Raw genomic sequence first — 26,602 nt, 5'->3', positions numbered from 1 at the left:
CTTCATAGGTACCTAATCGGTAATGGAGATAATATTTCAAAGTATGAAAACGTTGATCTCTAATTTAGTCTAGGTTCACCACTATTATCTTCAATCCACAGCAGTGTTTTACAAACATGACGATCTGTGTAAAAGAATAAATAGATAAATCATATATATATATATTAGGGGTGTCAGGCGATTATTTTTTTTAAATCGTAATTAATCCCATGACTTTAACTCACGATTCATCGCAAAATGTTTTATCTGTTCTAAATGTACAATACATTTTCATACTCTTGTTAACATGAAAGTGGAAAAAAATGTTAAATACAGTAATTTCAAAATAAATCCTAAAATTGAGTTAAAATTAAAAAGATGTACTGTACTGTAAAAAAACGAGATGTGATATTGATTTGCATTGATAATTTTTCTGCCACTAGATGGCATAACTGCATTTGACGGTGACAGTTCAGTGCATTTTTTTTCATGTTAAGAACTATCAAATATTTAACATGCAGTGTTAAATTCTGCATATTTTTTAAACTGTAAAATGCAACTTGTCCCCAGTCTCCACAAATATATGCATTATTATTACTGCTAAATTTTGACGTGGACATGTCTGCTGCATTGCGACTGGAATTCCCCCAATACAGGCTTTTCAAGTAAGGGGCAGTCATTAATCGCGGGTTAAAAACAAATGAGTGCCGTTAAAGGAACTTTAAATTAACGCACTAATTTTGACACCCCTAAAATAATATAGTTTCCTTTATAGCACATCTACAACGAGATCCTGCATCGTTTACTACATTCAGTGCACGATAAGAGGCACGAGTCAGGGCAACTTGTGGTGCTAACAACCCCCTGAGCATCTGACAGTTCCTCACCATGCTGGAGCAACATCTCTACTCACTTGGATTGTCTGTTTTTTTTTTCTTTTTTCCCAAGCTGAAGAGGGTCACCAAGGTGACCTGTTCTGAAGACACTGACGACAGCAAGTTGGCTTTGATGACAGAACTGCAGAGGACCCTGCAAGAATCTTTCCAGGGTTGTATGAAGGGGTGGTAGAGACGGCTGGGAAAGTGTGTTATGAATCCAGCAGGATTTCTTGAATGGGAAAAAAAACCTTGTACAGTAGTTTGGATTTGAAAGATATCTTTATTGACACCAGTCGTGGAACATTTTTTTGACAAACCTCTTATAAATCCATAAAAAAAATACTTTTTAATTTGAAAAAGTGCTTTTTATATGGTACTGGATCTTTTTTAAGTAACTTTTTTATATAGTAAGAAAGCCCAGAAAAGTCAACTTTTACCAAAGTTTCATGTTGTCATTATAAAATAATGCAATCACTCAGTGTTTTGGTGGTGACTTTTGATACTCGACCCCATTCTTTATTGTGAGCACAATTCAGGCTTAAAGTCTGGACAGGAACTTCCTTCCCTTGTGTGTCTCACATTCCCCCCCATTAGATATGGATGATTTGAGAAAATGTTTTGCCAGGTCCATCTAATATCTACGGTGTCCGGTAAGTCTGTGCTTATTCGCTAAAAACTGAAAGCTGCTCTGCCGACTGTGAAGCAAGTCTGAACAGTTTTGAATATTTATTTTCACACTCCAGCTTCTCTTTTCCTGTTGCACTGACATGACCTGCCATTTGGAGTGGCTGAATATGTCTTTGGCTATCAAAATAAAACATATTTCTTAAGGCTTGAATGAAAATGTTATGTCACTCAAAATGAAGAAACAGAACCAATTAACCCAAATAAGAGAAGTCCCACTAGCAGAAGAGAAAAAATAGCCGACACAAAAGCAACATTTTCAGTAGTTTTATTGAAAAATGCCTCTTCTGTTTTTCAGAAATAAATAAGAAAATAAGGCTGTGGGGAATTCACAACATATGTGCAGTTAAAACATGAGAACAGCAATCCGATGTCCCATAGTCTTGCATCCAAATCTAACTGCATTGATAGAACACAAATATATTCTGACTTACAAATTCTCAGTAAATTATACAACACAAACATGCAAATTACACATGTGGTGGCAGAAACAAAAACATTTGTTGAAAAAAGTTTGGTGCATTACAAGTCAGACTGTTTTTTTTTTGGTTTTACAGGCCGTACAAAACAGGATTGAGAACAAACTTTGTGGGGATCAAATTAAAGACCTAAGAATTCTTGCAACAAACAAAATTGGGCAAAAAGAACACCCGGTGGTTGAATTTCATTCGATACTACAAGCAGACATTAAAAGGAGCACTAAGCGTGATGAGCGACCTTTGTATTGCTAAGTTCTCATGTCAAAACAATATATGTTCAATATAACTATGGGTATCAAACCCATATACATATGTTCTGAATAGCACTTTATCCTCACATAAATGGATCATCAAAGTTATGTAAATACTACACTCTAACAACTCCTCGTGGTAGCTATGATGCTAGTGTCTCTGTATCGCCTTTTGGTAGTGATCGCTTTCTTCGCTGGTTTTGCGTGTAACCTGATGATTGTATTGACTCAATTGCTCCAGCCGGCTCCACGGGTAAAGACGCTACCTCCGGTTCGGGCTGGTAGTTGGTGGCTATAGAAAATATGCGTCCAAATCAAACAAGTGCTGCACAATTTCAAATGGTATTGCACATAGTTTTTTTCCCTCTCCCTAAAATGTCCTGTGTTGGACTTTTTATTTTACACAAAGGAGCATTAGCATCATAGAAATTATTATTATTATTATTATTTTAAAAGGATACTATAAGAATAAAATAAAAATATTACAAGAAAAAAAATGTTGCAATTTGTGAGAATAGAGTCATAATTTTAGCATTAAAACGTCATTTTTGCAGGAATAAAGTTGTAAAATGACAAACAAATTGAGCTGTTGAGGATATTGTTAAGTTACACTTTCGCAAAAGTTTTGACAAACAATTAAATTATCAATACCCAATAAAGTAAAAACATTCCTTTATGGGGGGGGGGGTTCAATCATCATTCAAAATTTATTGCGTTTGTGGAATACAAGTTAAGCAGCAAAATCCACTTGTTTTAAGCCATCTCAGAAGGGCGGCCATTTTGTCACTTGCTGTGGACCGACTATGACATTACAGTTGTTCAGGGCTCAGGTAATGACCAATCACAGCTCACCTTCAGAAAACAGGTAACAACCAATCATGGCTCACCTGTTTTCAGGGTTTGGTCATTTGACATTCGCAAGCTGAGGCGTGATTGGTCGTTACCTGAGCCCTGAGCGCCTGTGTTGTCATCTTCAGTCGACAGCAAGTGGCAAAATGGCCGCCTGAGATGGATACAAATGTTGCTGCTGAACTCATATTCTACAAATGCAATATTAATCAGAATGTCGTTTAGACTAGTGGGGGTACATACAACATATTGTAAAGAACATTTTTGGGCTGACCTCCCATTCATCCCATTATTAATATTACAACTTTATTCCTGTTTGATGAACACTTTTAATCCTTTTGTCTTCTCCTACCATTATGACTTTATTCTTAGCTTGAGTTAATTGCATAATAAACATTAAAAACAACAACAACAACAGTTGCGCTACACTTAGCTGGCATGAGCGCACCACTGAGCACCGATTTGTCCGACATACACACAAAATAAAAGATAATGGTTAAAAGTAACAAATGGAACATGCTTCAGTCTGGTCACTTTGTAAACAGAGGTTATTGCTGGTGTAAGTAAGTTAGCGGGGGTGTTATAAGGCACAAGCTCAGTACAGACGTTAACTTGGATTTAGTGAAGTGTCCGGGATCAAACATCATTTACATAGCACAACATTAGTTTTATTTACAGTCTCACCTCTACATGTACACAAATCCTCTTTGTTAGTAGTTGTGTTGGTTGGGGGTTTGTACATGCTCCTTCCTTGGTAGGAATGCTCTGTCTCTGTTTTTGTGTTCCCAGCGCTTTTGTGGTTCAAGATGCAAACAGGCCAGCAGGTTGCCATCACGGTAGCTTATAGCTGTGAGATGATGTTAGTGCCAGTCCACTTCCATTCTGGTTTTTGCCTTTTTGTAATGTTTGTTTTAATGTTCATTAGTCATGTCCATGGTGTTTATCCTTTATTAATGCCCTGGAACAAATGGGCAAAGGTCTCAGAAACAGGATTCAAACTTTAAAGCTGCATAGTAGATTCAGAGAATTTACTATGCCCAACCTGCAAATATTCAGATGGGTGAGTTGTCTCTGTGGGGGGGTTGAAAAGCTACTACACCGTATGCTAATAATCATACACTGCTAGCTAGAGTGATTTGCATGCATGTTTTAAATAGAATATCAAACAAATGCAGGTGGTGGAAAGTGGTGAGTCCCAACTGACCGATCGCTAAACACTTCCCAGTAGGGATTGTCCAATCCAGGCTTGGCTAGGCACAGCTGGCCTATTAAGATTTGGATTTAAATATTGCACATGGGGCTTGAGTGAAAGCGAAATAAAGAATTCCAAGTTGGCAGTCATGAAGATACACTTGGAGTTAGTTTCCGTGTGGGGAAGTCGATGTTTTTCTACCTCTGTCCAAATTCATTGAATGGATCCATTGTTCATAGAACAGTGCAATCTCTTCAATCAAATGCCCCTGAAGTTGTACAAATTGGAATTTGACCAAAATTTTAGAACGGTATCAGAGGCGGTAAAAAGGAAAAGTGTGACGATAACCATAGAAATGTGTTTTAGAGCACAGCAATCTGTCTTTACACATCTGGAACCAATTACTTCTATATTCATTATTTCCTATAAACACTGTTTTGAAATGCAAATGGATTGAAGGTTGACCAGCAACCCGGAAAGGATCGTGTTCAACCTTAAGGCTTCAGACAGTGTCCAAACTATTTGCTCATGTGACAGAATAAAAGCTTATATGGCAAAATAAGAGTCACAAATACAGAGCCCAAGTAACAGTGACAGTTAAGAGAAACATATCAACGCCATAGAAACTGACACTTTCATCATGCAGTTACTAAGTCCCTTATAATGATAATGTGATGATGATGATGATATTTTAATGATATTAACTACTCTAAGTTTGTCTAGTCTTATACAGTTACTATTTTTCTTATGATGACAACGTGATTATGTGGTCAGTTGCTATGCAGTTGATATGTTCCTGAAACTGTCACTCTTATTTCGTTTGTGTTTGCGACTCTTATTATGTCATATAAGCTTTTATTATGTCATATACACAGTAAATTTTGTAGAGCTTATTTTACTCTGTATTTTTTTTTATTTAGTCCCAGTCTAAATCGAGTAAACTTTACACTTAGAAGAAAGTAAAATATTATTATTTTTTTAAATCCTTTAAGGGTTCAGGAACAATCCCATAACCGTTAGCATGGGAGACATCCACTCTATCACTTGAGGTATGCCACAAGCAAAAAAGTCAAGGGAACCATTTTTGTTTCTGTGATAAGAACAGAAATTCTGTATATCAAAAGTTATTTCTAATATATGCCATAAGCCGCCCAAAAATGGATGGCAGGCTGCAAAATGGGCCCCAGGGCCCTATTTTGGACACCCCTACTGTTTTCAATGATTGGCCATTTAGGGATCGAATTTAGTGAACGGTCAGTTTTCTCGCATTAATGTTTTGTTTTCACTACCACAGAACATGCATGTTTCTAAATGTTACCATAGAAAGTAGTGCACTGAGCTGCTTGTAATTAGTGCGCTATGTCATGTAGTAGCATGCAGGAGTGAGGCAGTTTGGCTTTTACCTGGGTATCCGTTGTAAGGGATGCCCACACACTGAGAGGAGTCGCAGTATCCTTGGGGTCCTGGTGGTCCCCTCACCCCGGGATTACCATTACGGCCTGGAGGGCCACGAGACCCGGATGGGCCAGTGGAACCCGGGGGTCCCGTTCTTGACTCTCCTTGAGGTCCTGAAAAGAGAGGAGGGGGTGTTAAGGGGGAGCCTTGTGACATCGCTCGTAAATATTGAGTGGAAACGGTTTGCAGCTCTGTAGTTTCACAATTCCAGTTGTTCAATTACAAAGTTTGAAAAAAAAAAAACTTGTGTCGAACTTTGTGGAGGTACCGGTTTCTACCCACCCGTCCCGCTCCCCTAAGCTCCATCTGTCTAGACAGTGAGAACTCAGCATGGAATTTTCCCCCTCGCTCGCTCTGCCTTAAGTGAACCCATGTGTTGTCAAGTAAGCCACCAAAGAAAGCTCGTTGTGCAACATTCTGCTGCTTTCTCCTTCACACACACCGAGACACACTCATATTGGATTGAGTCATCAGAGTGGACTTCCTCCCACCGGTCTTTAGTTGTGTCTCACATCATTCAGCATTTGGTCTCGTGAGGCCGGACTCGAATGCTTTACAAAAGTCTTCCTCTCACCAAAAGCAAATCTGAAGAAGTGATGAGTTATTGATAAAAATCCATTACATTATTTTCAGCGTTACAATGAAGACATTAGAAGTCTACAAGTAATCTTGAACTGTATCATGACTGACATATGGAAATTGGGAAACTTACAAGACAAGTAAAATGCTAAATTGAAACGCATGCTACGGTATGTAGTCCTTCAGATGTGCACAATGTTTGGAGAAGCCCAAGCACATAAATCCTATACATGGGTTCGGAAATATTTTTGGTGTTTTTCAAAGATTTTATGTGATGCAGCTGCCCAAAGAAGGTGCCTGCAATACACACATTTTTGGTCAAAATGTTCCGCCATTTTAATTTAACAAAGGGGACTAGTCCATGTGTTCAAAAGCTCCACGCAAAGAAAAATGGAGCCACTGTGTGAGTGTGATTTAGTGTAAACATCAAGTCGCACGACTGCAGCTGCTACCGAGAGATGATAAACAGAGAACCTACACGCACGCTTGTGTTCCTTGCCTCATTGGCCGCAAGGTTCAACAATGAAGGCCGTTGTCAGACTAAAGAGAGAAGAAGGAACCTGGTGGTCTTACCTGGTGGTCCATTTGAACCTCTTTGTCCTCTGACACCTGTGCCTGGAGATCCTCTCTCTCCTTTCTCACCTGGCGTACCTAAACAAATAAGCAATTAAGAGTGACATCAGTTTTGTGATGATGAAACAAACATTAGTGGAAGAAAGAAATTCAGCAGCACAGAGTCTGATACCGATATTGATCCGATACACTATCAACAGGATTGATACACGCTTTTCTTTATTTCTTAGTATGGAGTGACAGAGACTTGATCAAAAGATAATATTCAAACAAAGAACAATAGTCAAAAACTGTAGGTATGAGAAAATATGACCCATTTATTCCAAACATGTTGGTTACATAAATTCAACCGAAGACATGAGAAAACTACACTCGAATAAAATAAATACAAAATAAATTAATGGCTTAAAACATTAAAATTAATTATTATATAAAAAATTTCAATATAGAAAATTATGGATGTAGACCAATATAATACAATACTGCTTGTTTGTTTTGTGGCTGATATCAGACCGATATCCGATATCAATATTGGATTGGAACACCCCTAGTTCTATGCGCCCCTACTAAGTCTAAACATGATTGATATTGCGTTTGTAGTATATATGTTAAGCAGCAAAATCCACCCATTTGTTATCCATCTCATGGGGCGGCCATTTTAACACTTGCTGTCAAGTGAAAATGACATCATAGTTGCTCAGGGCTCAGATAACGACCAATCATGGCTCAGCTTACGAATGTCACATGATCAAACTAAGAAAACAGGCGAGCCGTGATTGGTTCTTACCTGAACCCTGAGCAACTGTGATGTGAAGTGGCAAAATGGCCACCCCATGAGAGGGATAAAAATAGGGTGAGATTTTACTGCTTAACTCATATACCACTAACACAATGTTTAGACTAATGTGAGCTCATAGAACATATTTTTGCAAGGACAATTTTGGGGTTGATTTCCCCTTTAAAGCTCACATATGGAAAGGAGTTAAGTTGAACCAGGTGCAGACTACAACAGGCTCTTATGTAATTCAGTCACAATTAGCATGACCTTAAACTGAACTTCTATGTAGCGAATCTTGGCAGAAGAGCTCAAGTACCTCTTTCTCCTTGACTTCCAGGTAAACCAGGACCTCCTGGGAAGCCGGTTCGTCCGGTTTGTCCGGGCTCTCCACGGGTTCCCGGTTCGCCGGCTGGGCCGGCTGGACCCGGTGGCCCTGGATTGTTGCTACGGTAGCCAGAAGGAATCTGGTTGAGCATCTGATCAATTCTGCTCATCTGACCTAGAACAAATAAACAAACATGTTAGAGTGGGACGATCAAAGTATACAATTTTAGGGTGAAGAAATGTTTTGCTCACTGTTCACAAGCTGTTCACAAACTTGTCTTGCAATGGAACGCATCATGTTTTGGGATGCAAAGTCTCCCTGGAAACACAAAGTTTGATTCAATCAACGTGACAGTGATGGTCGTAAATGACTGATTCAACAAAAGTGTACATACCCGCTCGCCCTTCTCTCCTTTAAGGCCAACGGGACCCTGTTAATGAGAGCAATATCACATGTTTACTTCATGCACCAAAAAGCTATCCTTTGATTGTTTTGTCATCACATACTGAGCGTCCTGCATCTCCTGTTTTCCCTGGTTTCCCTGTAACTCCTGGTACACCTGGAGTGCCAGGATTTCCCTGAAGAAGGACAAAGAAAACAGTGATACATAGTTAAAAATTCATCTTTCATTGGAGCACAGTAAATATGGCAGTCACATGACTTGACTCGAGTCACACTCCCATCGACAGCTTTGTGACTTGCTTGGCTTAACTTTAAGATAAGATGGGATAAGAGAAATAACTACTACATCTAACGTCATCCATCAATAGGAAACCCACAGATCCAGGCAAGCTATGTGTTAGAATAAATGTACATAAGTTATCCCATATTTACTCTTTTAGTAATTGCAAAGCATTTATTCAATTGTGACCTATGTTTGAACTATGTGGGTTGGGGTCGTCTGTGGAGAGAAGAAGCTGCAGTTGCAACACAGGAACTGAAACGTGACAGGATAGCGGCTGGAACATTTTGCGGTTGAACTGTGAACTTTGACTGAAACTTTATGCGCTGAAGAAAAACGTCTGCATTATTGTCTGCGCAATGAGTCATATCCGGGATGATTGTCACGTTGCTGCTATGTACATCCCCAAACCCTTTAGAGCAATAATAGGCTATGTAACCAGGGCCTACCCAATAAAAAGAAGAGATTCGGCGGAGTGCGCTCCAGAGCGGAAAGGAGATTGTAATCTGTGCACATTTCTGTTTCGTTCTCCTCGCGAGCAAAAAGAATCAAGTCTGTTGCCTTCCTTCCTGGTCTGTTTTTATTAAATGTTTTCGGTTGACTAAACCTGACACTATGTTAAGATAAAATGAGATTAGATATCTTCACAGTTTAGCTCACTGGTAGTTGTTCAAAACTGAACAAAGCTTAATGTCATGTTATGTTTTTAACTCAGAAGGCAAAAAAGTGACAAGACAGGTTTGGGGCATTTCTAAAAGGACACAAATCTGAATGTGTCAACATAGACACGGCTGCACTTACGCCATATGTGATGTAGCAAATCTTCCGGTAATCTAACACATGTAAATGGACTGAACTTCATAAAGTGACAACCTCAAAAATAGGGATGGGCGAGTTCCGATACTAGGCATCGGTATCGGGCTGAAAATTGTCACTAAGTTCATGGAATTTTAAGGAAGAATTCTACAGATGGATGGACGTTTATTTGGGAAAATGATATGTTTATATGTATCACTATGTGGTATCAGAATCAGTGATACTTGTATTGATATCGGTCTGAAAGAAAGTGGTATCGAACCTCCCTACTACAAAGTATGTAACATTGTGTTACATACTTTGTAGTAGTAACTGTAAACACTCAATACTGCAATGAGGGAAAAATATTTTTTCATAAATATCCATCCACTTTCTCTACATATGCATTTTATTTCATAATCAATTGTTCATTTGACTTTTATAGGCGTAAGTATACTTTTTTGTGTTATTATAAGTTAAAAAAAAAACAACAACATTTTATTATCAGTCCAATATATGTTGTGAGGCATCAAACTTTTATGGCTTGAATTACGACTTGCTTGAAATTCCGTGGAGACTTGACTTGTTTTAATTTTGCCACGGTAACTTGAGACTTACTTGTGACTTGCACATATGTGACTTACACTCAACTGCATTAGAGGACAAATGTTGCCAAGGGCTCTAAATGGAGATGGAAACACTCCCATGTCCAAACATCCTCTGCTCATAGCACTCATGAGATGCACTGAGGATATTTATTTATTTATTTATTGTATGTTGGCATGACGCCTGTCCTCAGCAGAGCTGGATTAATTACATTCAGACATCCCCTAACCACAAGGAAAAGAAAGGGGAGGATGCGTGCAGAATCATTGTGGTAGCACAAGTATGACGAGACGACAGTAGAAAAGCAACCGTTGCGCATCAATCAGGGTTTTAAGCCCATTCAATGCAACATACACTTACCATTGGCCCTGGTGGGCCTCTGGGTCCAGATGGTCCGTCCTTTCCTGGTGGCCCCTGCGTAGAAACAACATACGTGAGCTACAACACACTGGGGACACTCTCCATGCAATACATCAGTGTCATGACATTGTATTGCTTTCTGTCTTTAGTCTGTCTCAATTACTTTTTTGTATAAATTAGCGCCTTGAATATTGCTGCTGGAACAAGTAAGAACATGCTGTGTCAGCGCACGCTTCACAACAGCATTTTTGTATACACAGTGGGTACAGTAAGTATGTGATCAAATAAATGAATGTTGCATCCATTTGTGTCCACACCACTGGAAGTGTACTTACCCGCGCTCCGCTTGGTCCAACAGCGCCCAGAGGACCACGTGGTCCAGGAGGACCCTGTGAAAAAAAGCAGACACAGTCAATCAATGTGCAACGATCAGGAACAACCAATTCATGCAGTTAGCAAATAGCTCTGCTTAAATGGACTATAAAGATTAAAAAAAAAAAAAAAATTGCTTTTTGTCAATTGTTATGCCAAAGTCAACATACTAAGGTCAGACTCAATGCAGTTGATATGTGCATTAATGATGGTATACAAAAAAACACTTCATTCTTTTTAACCACAGTTGAATGGTGAGAATCTCCACTTGCCCAATTACAATCCAGGCTTAGGTACGCTATGTTTCAATGTCAATCTCCAAATGCAAGTGATTTTGGACTGGTTAAGCAATATGATCACGAAAACTCAATGTTAATTTCAGCATTTCAATATTAGCTTGAGTTACAAGGCTGGGCAAAGAACATGTTCCATTTCCATTTTTCCTGTTTTGTAACCGGACTCCACACTTAATAATTGAACTGCATCACCGGTCTACCGTTTGTCAATCATCGAGCCCCTTTGAGAGTGTGGGTGTCCCCGAGGATGGAGGGTAATCCTTCCACTCCTGAGTGTGGTTTTCCATGCTTGCCATGTCAACTGAATCCAGGCTCCAGAAGCAGAAATTCTCTCCATGAATGCTTTCTTACTTCTTCTTCATAAACCACAAGAAGAAAGGTGGGGGTACTTACTTGCAGGCCAGCTAGGCCGGAGTCTCCACGATCTCCCTTTGGTCCGGGGCGACCCTGAATGTGGAGAAATCTTTATTTTTACTTTTGCTATACATTGATAGTTGGCGAAGGGTAATATAATATACATGTTGAGATAACTTTTTTTTTGTATACATGAACTTACAGGTGATCCAGGAATAGACAGTCCATTAGGACCTTGAGGACCTGGTGGTCCCATTGGTCCGACAGGTCCAGACTCACCACGTGTACCCACTGGACCCTGCCGAGATATACAACGCAACCAAATATTTTTAAAAGAAGGCAACCCTTACCAGATATTTCATTTGATAATAGAAGACTGACGACATCAGTTTGTTGTTTGAGTATTTAAGATCCTCTATCGCTATGAGACCAAGCTGAATGAGAAAGTGTTTCATAACTAAATTCAGATGTTGCTCCTGTTGGTGTGATTGAACATATTGTTTCGGCATACTACCAACTGCTTCTGGAAAACCACCGCTATGAGATTCGGTGTTTCCAATCTGGGAATTGTCTTATTGTTATTGGCTTTTGTTGACTTAAATGACAGTAAAAACATTACAAGATGTTAAAAGCGAATGAAGGTTTTGCTCACAGGTTTGCCCGGGTCGCCTCGATCTCCCCGCGGTCCCTTAGATCCTGGGCCGCCCTGGAAAGGCAAGCAATCAAAAGACGTGTGAGCGCAACAACAGCAGTAGAATCCAACAGCCCCAACATGCACAGCCACATAAATGATCCTCGCACGAGATGAGTGGGGTTATGAGCGCACATTATCCAGTCGTTTTTCCAACAGGCATTTATCTTTTTACCCCCTAAACCAACATTTCATTGCATGTGACTGGCCTCATGCTCAATTGCTCTCCTCAGAGGAAAAGAAAATATCTCCTGAGGCGAGGGACATCCTCAGACTTCTGGAGATCAAACTGTATCGCAGGCAAATGTCAAGCTGCTCTTTATAGTCGAGCCATCATAAGAATCGATGGCATTGTCATCATTGTCATAACATATTTGACATATTAGGGAATATTTTACAGGGTTTCTGTCGGTATCAGCAAATCTAATTTAATACTTATTGAAGCCATTTTTAATACACCCTAAAATGCCCACATTGTACTGCATATACATAGGCATACGTTTTATATATTAGGGCTATCATTTAGTTTAATTGATTATATAATTTCTACAGTTAACTCGTGATTAATCACAAATTAATCACACGTTATACTGTATATGATCTAAATGTATAATTAAATCAATTTTTTTCAAGTTGTTCACACTCTTGTTAATTAACATAAAAACAGACAATTATGGTTACCAAATACAAATTTGGTTGTATCTTTTAGTTCACTGATTCAGTCATTCATAAAGTTATTTGAAGTTAAAAATATATATTAAACAGTTGAAAGAAGTGTGAAACACTCAGTCATTGATTTGTGATTTTGATTGTGCCACTAGGTGGCATTTGTGCTTCATGTTGGACATTAGTGACTGGAACAGTACAGTTTTTTTTTTCAAATTTAGAGCGATTGTCCTAATGAACATGAAGCAACTCGTGGACTCTAGGCCATTTTGTTCATTGTAAATTACAACTAGTCACAAATCTATATATTTTTATTACATTTATTATTGCTAAATTATGTTAAAATGATTCATTTGCACAATTTTGTATGTAAAATGAGCCATATTTTTTATTATTATGATTATTTTTACATCAATTGTATTTACATTTTAGTTATTCTGGTTATCATATTTAAAGCTTTTCAATTGCATTTAAGCCCTTAATTTGATCAAAATCCATTTTATGACTTTTAATGCTTTTTAAAGACCTGTGAAAATCCTATTTTATCAGCAGAAGAAGAGATGAAGACAGAACAGAGGAAAAGTGGTAGATGCAGTGACTTTACCGAAGGACCGGGAGGCCCCTGGGGGCCGATGCTATCCTGTGTGCATGTGCAGGAGTGGGGGAGGGCCGGGCATTTAGCCTCATCTCGCTGGAAACAAAAGAAAAAAGGATTAGATGAGGGAAATACACGTGTAGGTAAGACCAGTAATTAGCGGTCAAAAAACTCATGGATGCCATCAAGATTGCTTCATCCTAATCAGAGAGAGGTCGTGCTGCAAAACCTCACAATCAATGGAAATTAGGGAATATAATTGAAAAAATGTGTGTATGCATTCTCCTGGTACAGCCAACAGAATCTAACAAATGTGTTTAATTGCCAGAACTATAATGATTGTAGAAGCACTCATTTTCAAATTACCGTAAAAATTTGGTTTATAAAATGCACCCGTGTATAATAGGCCCCCTCAAAATATCCCTTGAAAAGCATTTTTTTTCTCTTTACTTGTATGTAGTTTAGTCCCCCAATTTGCTGGTATCCTTTAATATCAAAATGAATAATATGAATAAAACAATGTAAAAAAATTATCGTCGTTATTATACAGAGGGCAACACCATTTTTTTTCACATTTGTATAATTAAAAAAAAAATGTTTTTCAGGGTATTTTACAACACTTTTTTGTCAAAGTTTCCATTTACTTCAATGGAAGTAGAATTTATAACGCATTTAGGTCAACTTGAGAATTTGTCCAACATTTTGAGAAAAAATATCCCTCCAAAGTTGAACTTCACAATCCCACCCAGTAAATGATAATGTCGTCGAACACTAGTGTTTTTCAAAAGAAACTTACTGTGGCGGGCAGGTCGCAGCATTTGTCTCGGCCGATCCAGCTCAAGCTGCAGATAATATCGAACATCTGGAGCTGGAACTAAACAGCGGTAGACAAAAACATTGAGAGGTGTTAAAAATGGCTTCCATACATGATGACAATGCACAGTGTTAAAAACAGACAGCGGAATACTGGAAACCGAACACTTTTTACTGTGCATAGCATAGAAACATATGGGAATTCTTTCAAAGAATTCATTTTATAATAGTTGTTCAGTGAAGTTGTGAAAGAATTGAGATGATTTTGCACATGTGTCTTGTTTCACGTACTGTTGCAGACTGCCTCCTTCCAGACCGGGCCATCTTGCCAAGCACTTCGTATCCCTCCAGTGTGATGTTGCTGGCCTCCTTGATTTGCTTCTCCCCCACCTCTTGACAGTCCAAGTTGAGTTTGACTTTCTCTGGAGAGACGGTGATGTGGAGCTGTAGAGAGAAGATGATGGACAGGTGGCACATTGTTACAACACATTATTGTCTTTTTCAACCTTTGCAGCTGCCAAACCTGCAGCTATGCTAATATTTGATCATGCGCAGGGATTTTGAAAATATGGGTTTGATTTTCCCTTTTGGATTTGTCTGGGGTTTGACTGACCTTTTAAACGTGAAGGAAATGAAGAATTAAGGAAAAGTGCAGCCTTACGGATAAGAACAACCTCACTGAACCTTTCTCAACTTTTTTGTATTAAGCTTCTAAAGAAACTCAATCCACATAATTGCTTCTTTTGGGAAACTGTTTAGACTTTCCGAAACTGCGTTGATTACCCACTCTGATATTACCATCCAGTGGTTCCTGATTCAGTACACAACTCCTGTTTGTTGCCTTTGCTGATGAATGGCGCACAACAGAAGGAAATATATACCATCTGACAGCAGCCTGCAGTGTGTATGTATAACAATACAGAATGACTTAAGTGTCAGTTTGTGTCCGTAGAGCCTTGCTTGGCATCATGAAACTATATCATTTGTGGCATACCGAGCTTTCTTTTCCCCAGAGCACATTTTCCCCTACTCAGCGGTTAGGCAAGCTTTCTTTATCTTACAATAAGCAAGACTCTTTTCCTTTCTACAAAACCTTAACAACCACGAACTTGACCAACGTTCTTGGAAACTAATCACTCATTACGTCCTCATTATCCGGTACTTGGGTGGGCTATACTTTTATCCTGATGATGGTATTGTTCGAACCCAAATGCTATTCATTTATATATGCCACCGACATACAGTGGCAGGCATTTCACACTGAGACAAAATCCAGAGGTGTACATTCTGTCAAGGACTGACGGTAGGTCCGTCAACTACTAACGGACGGCCATTTCGCTGACAACTGATGGAACAATATGCCTTTGTCTCTCGTTTGGGGTTGCCGCGGACTACGTCTATAACTCCTGACAATATCAACATTATTTCGGTATTGAAACTTTTGGTCCGATTTTGAGTAAATGTTTGAAAAGAGTGCTCTACTGGATGACACTTGCAATGAAAATATTAGGTGACTGTTGAAACAGGTATAGGCTTAAGTGAACACCTCACATGCATACGTATGCTCGTGTTCTCAAATTTCAGGCTGATCTCTTACTTTCCAGGATTTCTTTCAGAATATCTTTTGTTGCTTTTGGTATATGCCAATCCATAACCTTAAGGGCATTCATTGCACGATTGATCTAATGAGCAAGTAGGATTAAGTTTGACTTCATTGAGTCCATGAAATCAGAAACTTAATCAGATTGATGTTTCAAAATAAGCTAACTATTACTGATTACGAGGCTCTTTTGTCTGACATCTCTACAATAAACTGAGATAAAATGTAACCAGTGCAGCCCCAGAAAGACAAACCCATCAATATTTAAAGTGCCCTGGCAGTCTTTTTTGTTTTTAGTTGGGATCATTTACTGAAAAGCCTTCATATCAGCTAACCACACATTTAACACTACCACTTGCATCTCAAGGATGTCTTGATGCAGCGATGCAAAATGTTTTACAGTGACATGAACTGAAAAGTGCATTTGTGGATTAACAGGAGCATCCTCGCTATGGACTCCAACCCCTCAAGTGTGGGAGTCAGGGAGTTCCCAAGAGGGGTAGCGTGGCTCTCATCTGCAAAAGTCATCTTTGAGAGTTTTCCCACATGCTCAGCTAGCGGTAGACCACGACCTCTCAAACCCGGGTTGCTCTTTATTTACAAGTTTGAGGGGGAAAGCCAAATGCAAGCACTCTATGACCCAATGCTTTCAGTGGATTTGAACCACATAAAAGGACTCTTAATACATGGCAAAAAATGAAAAGCCTGAAAGGATTAGGTATAAAGAAATAAAAGGAACATTGTGCTCCTTACCAAAAATTAAAAGACATACCAGTCAATACTCACTGTATTTTCCCTTTTCCTTAGGGTGACTATTTAAAAGTACAATAAAGGTGAAGTTTTTACAGAATGACTGCACTACCTACATACATACAATTCTGAATGCGGTTGTTGGATTCAAACAATGTTTTAGTTGTGCTATTTTTACATTTATTACTCAGATTACGAATGTTTATACTATCCATTACTGGGAAAGTACTATTATTGTAATAGTTAAAGTTAGATTTATAGTATTGCTTCAAAGTGAACTTCAGAGAAGCAAAAGATCTAAAGTTTCATTGGCAAAGCACACATATGTGGTCAACTGAGCTATGACGTTGAATTTTTCTATGAGGTTTAAACAATAGTGTCTTTGGGGTTGGAACATTTGAACACTACCTACATTTTTTCAAATATCAGCATTTCAGCTAAAATCTCGAAACAAACATGAGTGAGGGGAAATGTGTTTGATGACAGTAGACAAAGTGTCAAGAAACCACATCAATATGGTCTGCCAGAGCATGGAGAAGTGGCACTCAGTCAGCAATCCAGTAAATGAGCGGCTAGGTAGAACGCTGGGCCACAAACTAGCCACCCAGTGTACATTGGGAATAGAGTCGCCACCATGATCACGCTCTGAGGGCTCACACATAGAAATTATGCTGTCCGGTGGCTGATGTCATTAAATCACCAGCAAACATTTTGCAGAGTCTCATTCATTCACGAAATCCCCCCAATTTAGGTTTGTGGGTTCTAAATAATGACACTGGGATTCCAAATTTCAGAACACACAGTGTTGATTTCATTATATACTATCACAATGAACAAAAAAACTATCAACATAACTCACCAAAAGTAATTATTTACATATTACAATTAATATAATTTTCTTTTTGCACTTATGTACTAGAATTACACTTATAGTATTTACTAGATGAATCATTCTATTTCTTTTTTTATTCAAAGAAATAGATTTATTCAACATTTGACCGTGTGGAAGTTCTAAGAGTCCACTCAACCGAGATTATTCAGGCATGATTGGATGTTACTATTGGATAGGTCCCCTGAACATTATTTGGTCAGTCATTTTAGAGGACCCACATATTAGTCTTTGGGATAAAAACCGTAAAAGCAACTGGACTTGAAACGACAATTTTTCCCTGCAGTGTGGGAGATAAGCCATAAGTAAGAAAACACACGATGATTCATTGTTGTGATCCCAACAGCCCGCTGAGTTGAAACAAAACAGTGGATGTTTTACAGTCACTGCTGGTTTTGGTTGGATTTGATACAATCTGATTTCAGTCATCCCAAGAGATGATACACAAGCAAGCGGGCCTAATGTAGTGGCAAATGATCTGAAGACAAAGGTTTCGTAAAAAGAAAAATAATCTCGTAGGCGGTTAGTTCAACTGATGACTTGTTTTGACAGATTGTTCAGAGGACAGTCTTCTCTTAACGACTCTTCTAATAAGGAAAGTTTCATTCCTACTAGTGCAATATCGTCGAAAATGACGACATCAAAGCAGCTGCAATCATTTTAGATTGAAAAAGTAGTTTGTAAAACTGTTTACGTTGTACCTAAATGCACCATGACTAATTCACGTTCAATCCAAATAAAATAGAATAGAAGGTAATCCAGCCTCCTGTGTGCAGAGCTGATTGGTTTGGAAATCACTCAACATCTTGCAGAATATTCCGCTGTCCTCATTTGGCTATTGGATTATTGAAATTGAAGAATTTCTTTTAAATTGTATTTATAAACTCCAAAGCTCATTCATCAAGTAAGTAATTGAATTTTAAAATACCACTTGGACATGAGACCTCAGCTGTATAATGGATTGCAAATGACTTTTTGAAAGAAAAAAAAAAGAGAAGCATGATCTTGGCTCTTGAGCTGATCAAACAATAAGATCCAAAGGTTAAGCTATATATATTTTTTCTTTATTTCTTTTATGCTGTGGGTCAAAATGACCTTCAAGTTTAGCTTTGCACTTTCGAACTTGGCACTAACAGACAAAAAACATTTGGAGATATTTGCAAGGAACATACAGAATATTGGGTTTATTTTCACATAAACAGACTATAAGAAATTATTAATTTCAACATATGTGAAATGAAAATCTATAATATAATAATTTGTTTTTTTTAATTTATTATTATTCACTTCATTATTCACTTCTCAATTAAATGTTAAATGTTTATTAGAATGGTTTTAGAGCATTAAACATACCCTGGGTCAAATTGACAAATTTTAATACTGAAAACTATAATGTATTAGTTTTTTTGCTACAAACCCTCTCAATTAAAATGGTTCACTTTTACATATTTTTAATTAAATGTTAAATATATGAATGCTTTTGGAATATTAAACATAGCCTGGGTCAAATTGACCCATTTTAAATTGAGTTGTTTTTCACAATGACACTTTATCAACAAACAATTAAAATGGTTCATTTTGACATTTGCATTAAAAACTATTAACCATAATTCATTGCTTTTGGAACATTAAACATAGCCTGGGTCAAACGGACCCATTACTACGAATAGTAGTGTTTCACGATGAAACTTAAAAATGGTTCATTTGAAATGTTTGCAATGAACGCGGTTAATAATGTTATTGAGATGTGTTTTAATCATTAAGTATAGCCTGGGTCAAACTGACCCGGGAACATTATTGCTCTTCCTGAGAAACCAACCTAACAGGAGGGTTAAATGGTACATGAATTGAAATGAAGACACTGATTGGGACCAGTACGCTCCTCTTCCCTTCAAGGATGGGGCCGTGTGTTTACCTTGTGGAAACTGCCATGGAAAATGCGCTTCACTTGTTCCTCATTAAATGTGGCTTTCTGGATCTCTCCTCGGGTGTCCTTGTTGTAGAATGTGATTGTTTTGCTTGAAGCTGGAAAGAGAGGAGGCTTTGATGAAGGCTATGATGAAGCGGCACGCAAAAGCACAGACAGTACTATAGGGAACACATGGGGGTAGACGGATGAGGGGGATAATAAGAACGTTACGGGGGGATTTAGTCCATGCTCCTAATCATTTGCATGCACTTACCACATGTGCAGTTACACAGTGGTAAAAGATACTCATTGAAAATTAAATGCCAATCTTACAAGGAAGCCAAATCCTAAATTAGCGTAGAAGAGTACAGACAGTTATATGCATTTCCTGGTTCCCATTACTATCCATAATTAAGCGGATATGTAAAAGTTTAATTTGCTACAGCATCTTTCCGAGCAAATGACAAGAGGAGCCTTACGGTTGATGGTGAGCCCGACCTCCGGGTTGCTGTTTTTGTCAGCAATCTGCCAGATATCGAAAGGATCCGAAGATGTGTCAGGTAGGAGTCGGAAGAGGAGGACGATGGTGTAAGATGGAGGAAGACCATCTGGATGAATCTCCCTGTTGGTTGGTGTTAACGAATTGTTTAGTGACGAACCAAAAGCGGACACGGTCAATCAATCAAGCAAATGTTCGAAGATTCGAAGATATTAACACCTAACCAGAATGGTACAGTCCGTCAGGAAAAACTTTTAAAAGCTAAATTATTACCAGTTACCCCTCTGGGTGTGCATAAATGACTCACATGTTGAAAGTATTTTCCATCCACTCTTCCTGACTACAATGTGAAGAACTGTTTCCATTCCACACATACAAATAAATACACTTTAGAAGTTCTGTAGTTGTATAAAAGCATAAAACTTTTAGCCCACGGGTGAGTGTTGTTTCACTAAGACAGGACAGGAAGAAAAGCTCTTCCAAGCTGTATAGCTTGTGCTTCATATTCTACAACAATTAAGCGGTATTGCCAATGGTGGATTTGAGTAATCCCTTTGACTACAGGGGAAATTGAGTATCGCTATCAATAATGACTGGGGGCTGCACATTATTAGCGTCCACTGAAGAAGCCCATCTAATAATTGTACATACACACAGGATTTTGCACCCGCTCTTACTTGGTGGGCTGGTTCAAGAAGGCATCCTTATGCAGCCTGTAGGCAATGTAGCTGTTGAATGAACCCGACTCCATGGACACACCATTCATACCCGCGAATGTGCGGTCTGTAATGTTGAAAGCCTCAAGCATCCTGAATCCTGAAGATGGACAAACAATATAGTCATGGCAAGTAGTGAAAGACACCAGAAAATAATAACATGCTAGTCATGCTAGCAAGGTGTGTTGGGATCAGTCAGTGTGACGGTTACCGGGTGTGGTGTATCCATTCATGTAGATCAGAGGGCAAGCTAAAGAAAAACAGAAAGTGATAAAGGATTGGAAACCACATAATGCAAGGGTTGAAATGGGGTGACCAAACACTAACAGCGGCAGTCTCGGGTTTGAGCCTTGATTTCGCCAGCCCATATCGTTTTGCCCAACTTTTTTATGTAAGCCCCGTCCCTGCGTCCAATTAGTTTTCTTTACTTTTCTTTTTTTTGGGGGGAGGGGGGGGGGGCATTTTTATGTCAATCATTCAGTTGTCACATCGATTAAAAAAGGAAGTTATCTTTTAAATCCCTTCCTATTTCTTTTCACATTCACATTTGCGTCATATCTGAACTAGAACGACTTCCTGCTTCTCTGTCTAAGAATCATGGGAAATGTAGTCAAACCAAACATGAGCTGAACGTTTCTGGCTGCACTTTTCACCGGGAATTGTCACCAAATTTAGCATTTAGCATTAGCTAAAGTAATAACACAACCACCGGTCACCAGATTGACAAGCCATTTAATTTGCTATAAATAGTTCCTGGTGAGAATTAATGTACATTTCTTTTCCAGCGAAATTGTCCCGGCTTTGATTTTAGAAAATCTGGTCACCCTAAGTTTAAAAAAAGTACTTCTTTTGGCAGTAGATCAGTAAAGGACATAAAGTCTGTCTTACTGGAAGTTGCCGTTTCACAAATGAAGGTGATCAGGTTGTCCTGGATCTTGGCGAAGGCATCGTAGTCATCCACCACAAACACGTGTCTTTCGCTGGGTTTGCTGCCAATGTTTCTCAACTCTGCCATGTCCACATCGGCCACGCCAACCACAAATACACTGTAGCCTGCGGAGGCAAACGCACAAAACAATACAATTGTTAAAGCTTACGCAAGAAAATGTAATTCCAAGAGGTTAGTCTTAAATCCAAACTGAACTGGTACCAAAAGTAGGGGGGAAAAGGCGGATTGTTTGTTTGTTGGCAGGCTACTTTCTGGTTGAGAAGGATGACAATATTTGATAAATGGATAGCTGTGGTAGACTGTAACATTAACAAAAACAAAATAAATCAAATTCCTTCATCCATTAGTCCTTGCTTCATTCACCACAGCTTCATGTTATGCAGAACTTTGAGTTAGTGCATAATCGTGTAAACAAACTAACTACAATACAAATGTGATGAATTTGTAACCTTTTTCTCATGCTTTGTCATTGACTGAGGTAAAAATCTGCAAACAATTTTGTGGGGGGAAACGGAAATTCCAATCATTCAAATTTGCGTTTGTACACTTCACAGATGCAAATACTTTGAGACATACCAGCTTGCTGCAGCTGCAGGGCGCTCTTCTTGACGTCATCCTGGGAGCGTCCATCTGTGACCACTACGAGAACCTTAGGAACATTCCTCCTCATTCCACTGTCATAGGTGAACACCTTATCGTAAACATGTTTCAGTGCAATGCCTGTACGAAGGAGCAGGAATCAACACCATTACCAAACTGGATCTTTTCATCTTGCAGATACATGCACACTTGTAAGATGAGAGTACCTGTCTTGGTATTTCCTCCTCTGTACTGGACATTCTGCAAAGCTGAAACGACGACTCCTTTGTCATGGTATGTGTTGAGCTTGAACTCAGTCTTAGCACCATCGCTGTACTGCGCAAATGCAACCTGTTCGAAGGGAGGGAAGAATGAGACAAGAGAGACATGGAAATCTAAATGTGCACATATGTTATTGTACATCTTCAACTTTATTATAGATTGTTATCCATCATCCATCAATTCACAAATCCATATGTTATTCAATTCTATTTATTGATTGATTCACACAATTCACAATTTCAAAACATTCCAAAAGTTCATGCTATTCGGGGCTACTATTTTTCTCATTCCAAAAATTCAAATTTTTCACAATATTTTAAATTTTTCGACCAAAACATCACATTCAACTTAAATTCAAATAGTTCCTATTTGAAATTTAAATCATTCAGCACATTCAATTCACTTGAATGATTTTCAACATGCCAAAAATTCCTACTTACAAAAAATTAAAAATTTTCAACATTAAAATACTGCCGCCCAAAAAATTGAAAATTACATATTAAAAAAAGTTTTTCTCCTCTATTTTCGACATTTTTTGAGCCATTTAAGCTGTTCCAACTTCCAACTTCAGCTTCTTATGTGCGGGCATCTATAATGGGTCGGCCATATTGGCCAAAACATTAGATACACTAGATGTTTTTCACCTCTTATTTCTACTCTTTTTTTTTTTTTTTACTGATTCAAACATTACAACTTTAAAGTGTTCAGCTTATCCCTACTTCATTTTTTTCTCAAATGAAATTAATTAAATTATTATTTTTTATTTACATGTTTGGAACGATTCCAACTGTTCCAACTTCAAACTGTTCATCTTATTCCTACCCATTTTTCTCCCTCCAAAATTTCAAAATAAAAGCTAATTCATCAAATTATTTGTTTTTCTCCTCAAATTTCTATATTTTGTGTTCATCTTATCCCTACCACATTTTTTTTTCGAAAATTAAAAATAAAAGCCAAATGTTCCTTTTTTTCTCTCTCTTTTTAACCGATTCAAACCATTCCAACCAAACCATTCCAACTTCAACATGTTCAACTCATTCCAGGTAACTCCGTATCATTTTATGTCATTCAATATCACTCCAAATCATTTCACAATTTTTCATTCAGCCTCTAAGCCTTCACACGCAATTTCTCCAGGAATTCCATTCCCTAGTTCTTTGCATTCTGTATAATCCAAACAATCTAACAATTATAATGTTCTAATCCAGCAGAGAATTCCTTCTGACCTGCATGCCAGTCGGGCTGATGACATCAAAGGCACCAGTCATGCTTTTCACAAACTGGATGACCTTGAGGAAGCTCTCATCTCCGATACTCCAAGACCCATCAATGAGGAAGACCAGATCGGCCTTTGCACCTCTGCAGACTGTGATTCAAGCACGTCACTGATTAATTACGTCCATCCCAGTGGATTTGTATCATTATTTAACATGTAAAAGCTCTCCTCACCATCCAGCGCCGATGGAACTGTTGCTGGTGGAGGAGCGGTGGGTGGCTCGGTTGGTGCTTCGGTGGGTTTAACCACTAAAGGTAAAACAGAAATTAAATACATTTTAAAAAAAAACATGCTAGTGGAAATGCCATGCATATTTAAGAGCATACAATAAAGCATAATGCCATCTTACGTGTTCGCTCCTTTACACTGACGCCGGGCCCTTCCATGCTGGGGGTCTGGGTGTACACAGTGGCAGTGTAGAGGGTGTCAGGTGTCAAGCCGTCAAAGCAGTGACTACTCGCAGTGCTTTTGACTGTGATCTCCTGAGCTCCTTGCTGAGAGGCTAAAATGGGAAGGGAAATGAGATCTAATTAATTGAAGAAATAATATTTCAACAGAGGTCATTCAAAATAAAAATTCCTGATGCACTCACGATTGACAGGTTGGACTTTAAGCCTGTAGGACGTTGCAGCTCTGTGCTGAGCCCAGACGATGCAGAAAGTGTCATAGCCCACGTTATATGTTGTCAAGTCTGTCACATTCAGGTACACTAAAAAAGACCCAAACCATATTTGACTGGGATTGCCAATACCATTTAGAGGATATGTACCTCAGTTTTCAACTTACATGTGGTGCCCTGGCCAATCAGAGGTCCACTGACGCCTGTGCTGTACTGTGCCAACACTTTCAGATCATAGGTGGTTCCAGGTGTCAGGTTATTCAATTGGTGGGAAGTGACGTCGCCGACAAACACCTCTGCGGACTCATCAGATCCTGGGAGGAAACACAAACAGGATAAAATGTGAAAAATATGTGGAAACAAAAGCACTCATCTCAAGAATAGCATAATCATACCCTCAGGTTGGTAGATAAGCTTGTATCCCGTAACCTTTGATGGTACGGGGTCCCAGGAGACCTTGAAGCGGGTGTACCATTCATCAGAAACTCGAAGGTTCCTCGGTCCAAGCATAGCCGCTGTAGGAAAAAAACTGGTTTGGATCACAGTGACAACATGCAGATGCAATTCCATGTGATCGTGATCTTATCACTGATTAATGTTTACGAATTATGAAACTACAAGAAGCAAACCTCAGGAAACGGATTGTGTCATGATACAGGGCTTTGTTTTGTTAGGTATAATGCTTGCCAGGACTACTATAAGAAGCAGGTCTCTCTGGAGTGCAGCCATTTTGAAATCCTCTGGCAATAACTTTTGATTCTTTTGGCCAGTGTGACACCAAGTCAAAAATGTATTGTTCTGGAATTCATCAGAATTCTAATCAAGTAGATGAGTCTCTTTCTGACTTTTGTTGTGAATTCCAAGCATTTGTGCCGAATCCAGTCGACGCAGATCGAAAAAGCTCTCTTGCTCTCTCTCAGCTAATTGGAACCTCTTGCAGAAAAATGGCTTGAATAGTCTGTACCTGTGCGACCATCTCCTTCCAGCTCTCCTCCTGGTCCTTCAGCATAGATAGCCGTCACTCTTATGTTATAAGGGGTGTCTGAATTCAAGTTCTGCAGAACCACATTGTTTCTGTTCCCTGGGACTGTAGTCTGCAAAATATGAGAGAAAGCTAAAAGTTAACTGAAAGTTAACTGCAACATCCGCTAAACATCATCACATTTGAATAAGATCTTATATTATATGTTATGGAGAATTTTCCAGGATTCTACAAATGCTTACATATTCCTCAATGGGGTCTCCAGTGGTTGGGGCGTAGGTGATGCGGTATTGCGTGACCGGGCCATCAGCATGTTCCCAGCTCACAGAGAGAGTGGAGGTAGTGGGATCGTACACTTGCATGTTCCTGGGGCCGCCGCGTGGACCTACATTTGGAGAAATTTCAGTGTCATATTGTTACTGAACAGTTTTTTTCTATTTCTAATCAAGCCAGTGTTATAATCTTAAATTTCGTACGTGTTTTGCCATTGTCAGTGATGGTGGCTCCTTCACCGTCACTGTATACCGCAATGACTGCAACGTTGTAATCAGTGTCTGGAATCAGATCCGGCAAGACGGCCGTGGTGGTGGTCCCTGATACCAAAAGCTTCATGCAAGCACACAACATAAATGTTATTATAAGATCACATTCAGCAGGAATTGTAAGTATCTACATTTACATTTTTGTCATCCCCAGCTGTGTAAATTGCAAAATATATATATTTTTTCCCTTTATCACCACCACCTCCTTCTTTTGTTGGAAGGTTGGAACAGTTATTCTGTCTGCTCCTTTGACCAAACACTCCTTTTCCAGAAAACGTGAAGTGTATCATGACATGACATATTCCTGCCAATTGCTCCCACAAAGACCGTTCCCCTCTCTCTTGATGCACACGTGTGTTGTACATTCTACACAACACCTCCCTTTGACTCATCAGTCCCATAGCTGTCAACACTGAGAGAAAGAAAGAGCCAAATATTCCTTTGAAGTTGATGCGTGTGTTTGACAGCCGCGAAGGCCACATCTTTCACACACAATATATACGTTTGCGTGAGAATTGAGTTGCTGGGGACTTACTCCAAGAGAATATCAAGGCCAACAACAGGTAAAGCTGTCAAGCCTGAGTCAGTTACGCAGATGAAATAGGCCATATTGTTGTGGCGTCATATCACATGCACCTCAGAGAAGGGCTGAGTTCTGAAATCCTCACTATTTGAAGTAGACGGCAGAGAGAGCCAACGATGTCACATCAAGTACAACTTCAAAAGTTGTTTACATATTCCTAATTCTTTCCACGTTA

The 26,602-nt window shown here is 38.9% G+C and overlaps 1 protein-coding gene and 1 long non-coding RNA gene across 2 annotated transcripts in view; one reads left to right on the top strand and one right to left on the bottom strand.

Moving 5' to 3' along the window:
- Window positions 1-2,413: 2,413 nt before the first annotated feature.
- The window catches only part of col12a1a (collagen, type XII, alpha 1a), a 57,745-nt gene continuing 33,556 nt past the window's right edge, over window positions 2,414-26,602 (bottom strand). Inside the window, exons 37-67 of the mRNA XM_077551057.1 lie at window positions 25,779-25,908; window positions 25,545-25,687; window positions 25,285-25,414; window positions 24,716-24,835; window positions 24,488-24,634; window positions 24,294-24,410; window positions 24,051-24,203; window positions 23,875-23,949; window positions 23,652-23,791; window positions 22,371-22,494; window positions 22,141-22,284; window positions 21,504-21,668; window positions 20,827-20,865; window positions 20,577-20,715; window positions 19,880-20,022; window positions 19,407-19,516; window positions 14,544-14,696; window positions 14,236-14,313; window positions 13,449-13,535; window positions 12,140-12,193; window positions 11,690-11,785; window positions 11,527-11,580; window positions 10,801-10,854; window positions 10,466-10,519; window positions 8,529-8,600; window positions 8,417-8,452; window positions 8,274-8,340; window positions 8,014-8,196; window positions 6,920-6,997; window positions 5,716-5,880; window positions 2,414-4,078 (exon numbers count right to left, since the gene is read on the bottom strand). Coding sequence (XP_077407183.1) covers window positions 4,071-4,078; window positions 5,716-5,880; window positions 6,920-6,997; window positions 8,014-8,196; window positions 8,274-8,340; window positions 8,417-8,452; window positions 8,529-8,600; window positions 10,466-10,519; window positions 10,801-10,854; window positions 11,527-11,580; window positions 11,690-11,785; window positions 12,140-12,193; window positions 13,449-13,535; window positions 14,236-14,313; window positions 14,544-14,696; window positions 19,407-19,516; window positions 19,880-20,022; window positions 20,577-20,715; window positions 20,827-20,865; window positions 21,504-21,668; window positions 22,141-22,284; window positions 22,371-22,494; window positions 23,652-23,791; window positions 23,875-23,949; window positions 24,051-24,203; window positions 24,294-24,410; window positions 24,488-24,634; window positions 24,716-24,835; window positions 25,285-25,414; window positions 25,545-25,687; window positions 25,779-25,908 — 3,258 coding nt within the window. The 3' untranslated portion in view covers window positions 2,414-4,070. The remainder of the gene's footprint in view (window positions 4,079-5,715; window positions 5,881-6,919; window positions 6,998-8,013; window positions 8,197-8,273; window positions 8,341-8,416; window positions 8,453-8,528; window positions 8,601-10,465; window positions 10,520-10,800; window positions 10,855-11,526; window positions 11,581-11,689; window positions 11,786-12,139; window positions 12,194-13,448; window positions 13,536-14,235; window positions 14,314-14,543; window positions 14,697-19,406; window positions 19,517-19,879; window positions 20,023-20,576; window positions 20,716-20,826; window positions 20,866-21,503; window positions 21,669-22,140; window positions 22,285-22,370; window positions 22,495-23,651; window positions 23,792-23,874; window positions 23,950-24,050; window positions 24,204-24,293; window positions 24,411-24,487; window positions 24,635-24,715; window positions 24,836-25,284; window positions 25,415-25,544; window positions 25,688-25,778; window positions 25,909-26,602) is intronic.
- LOC144038560 (uncharacterized) lies at window positions 21,097-23,956 on the top strand. The gene is made up of 3 exons (XR_013289251.1): window positions 21,097-22,247; window positions 22,342-22,437; window positions 23,634-23,956. It is a non-coding gene; the product is annotated as an uncharacterized LOC144038560 (long non-coding RNA).

Source organism: Vanacampus margaritifer, chromosome 1 (genome assembly GCF_051991255.1).
Source record: "Vanacampus margaritifer isolate UIUO_Vmar chromosome 1, RoL_Vmar_1.0, whole genome shotgun sequence".
Taxonomy (NCBI): domain Eukaryota; kingdom Metazoa; phylum Chordata; class Actinopteri; order Syngnathiformes; family Syngnathidae; genus Vanacampus; species Vanacampus margaritifer.
The sequence above is the reverse complement of the archived record's forward strand: the minus strand, read 5'-3'. Positions and strand labels throughout refer to the sequence as shown.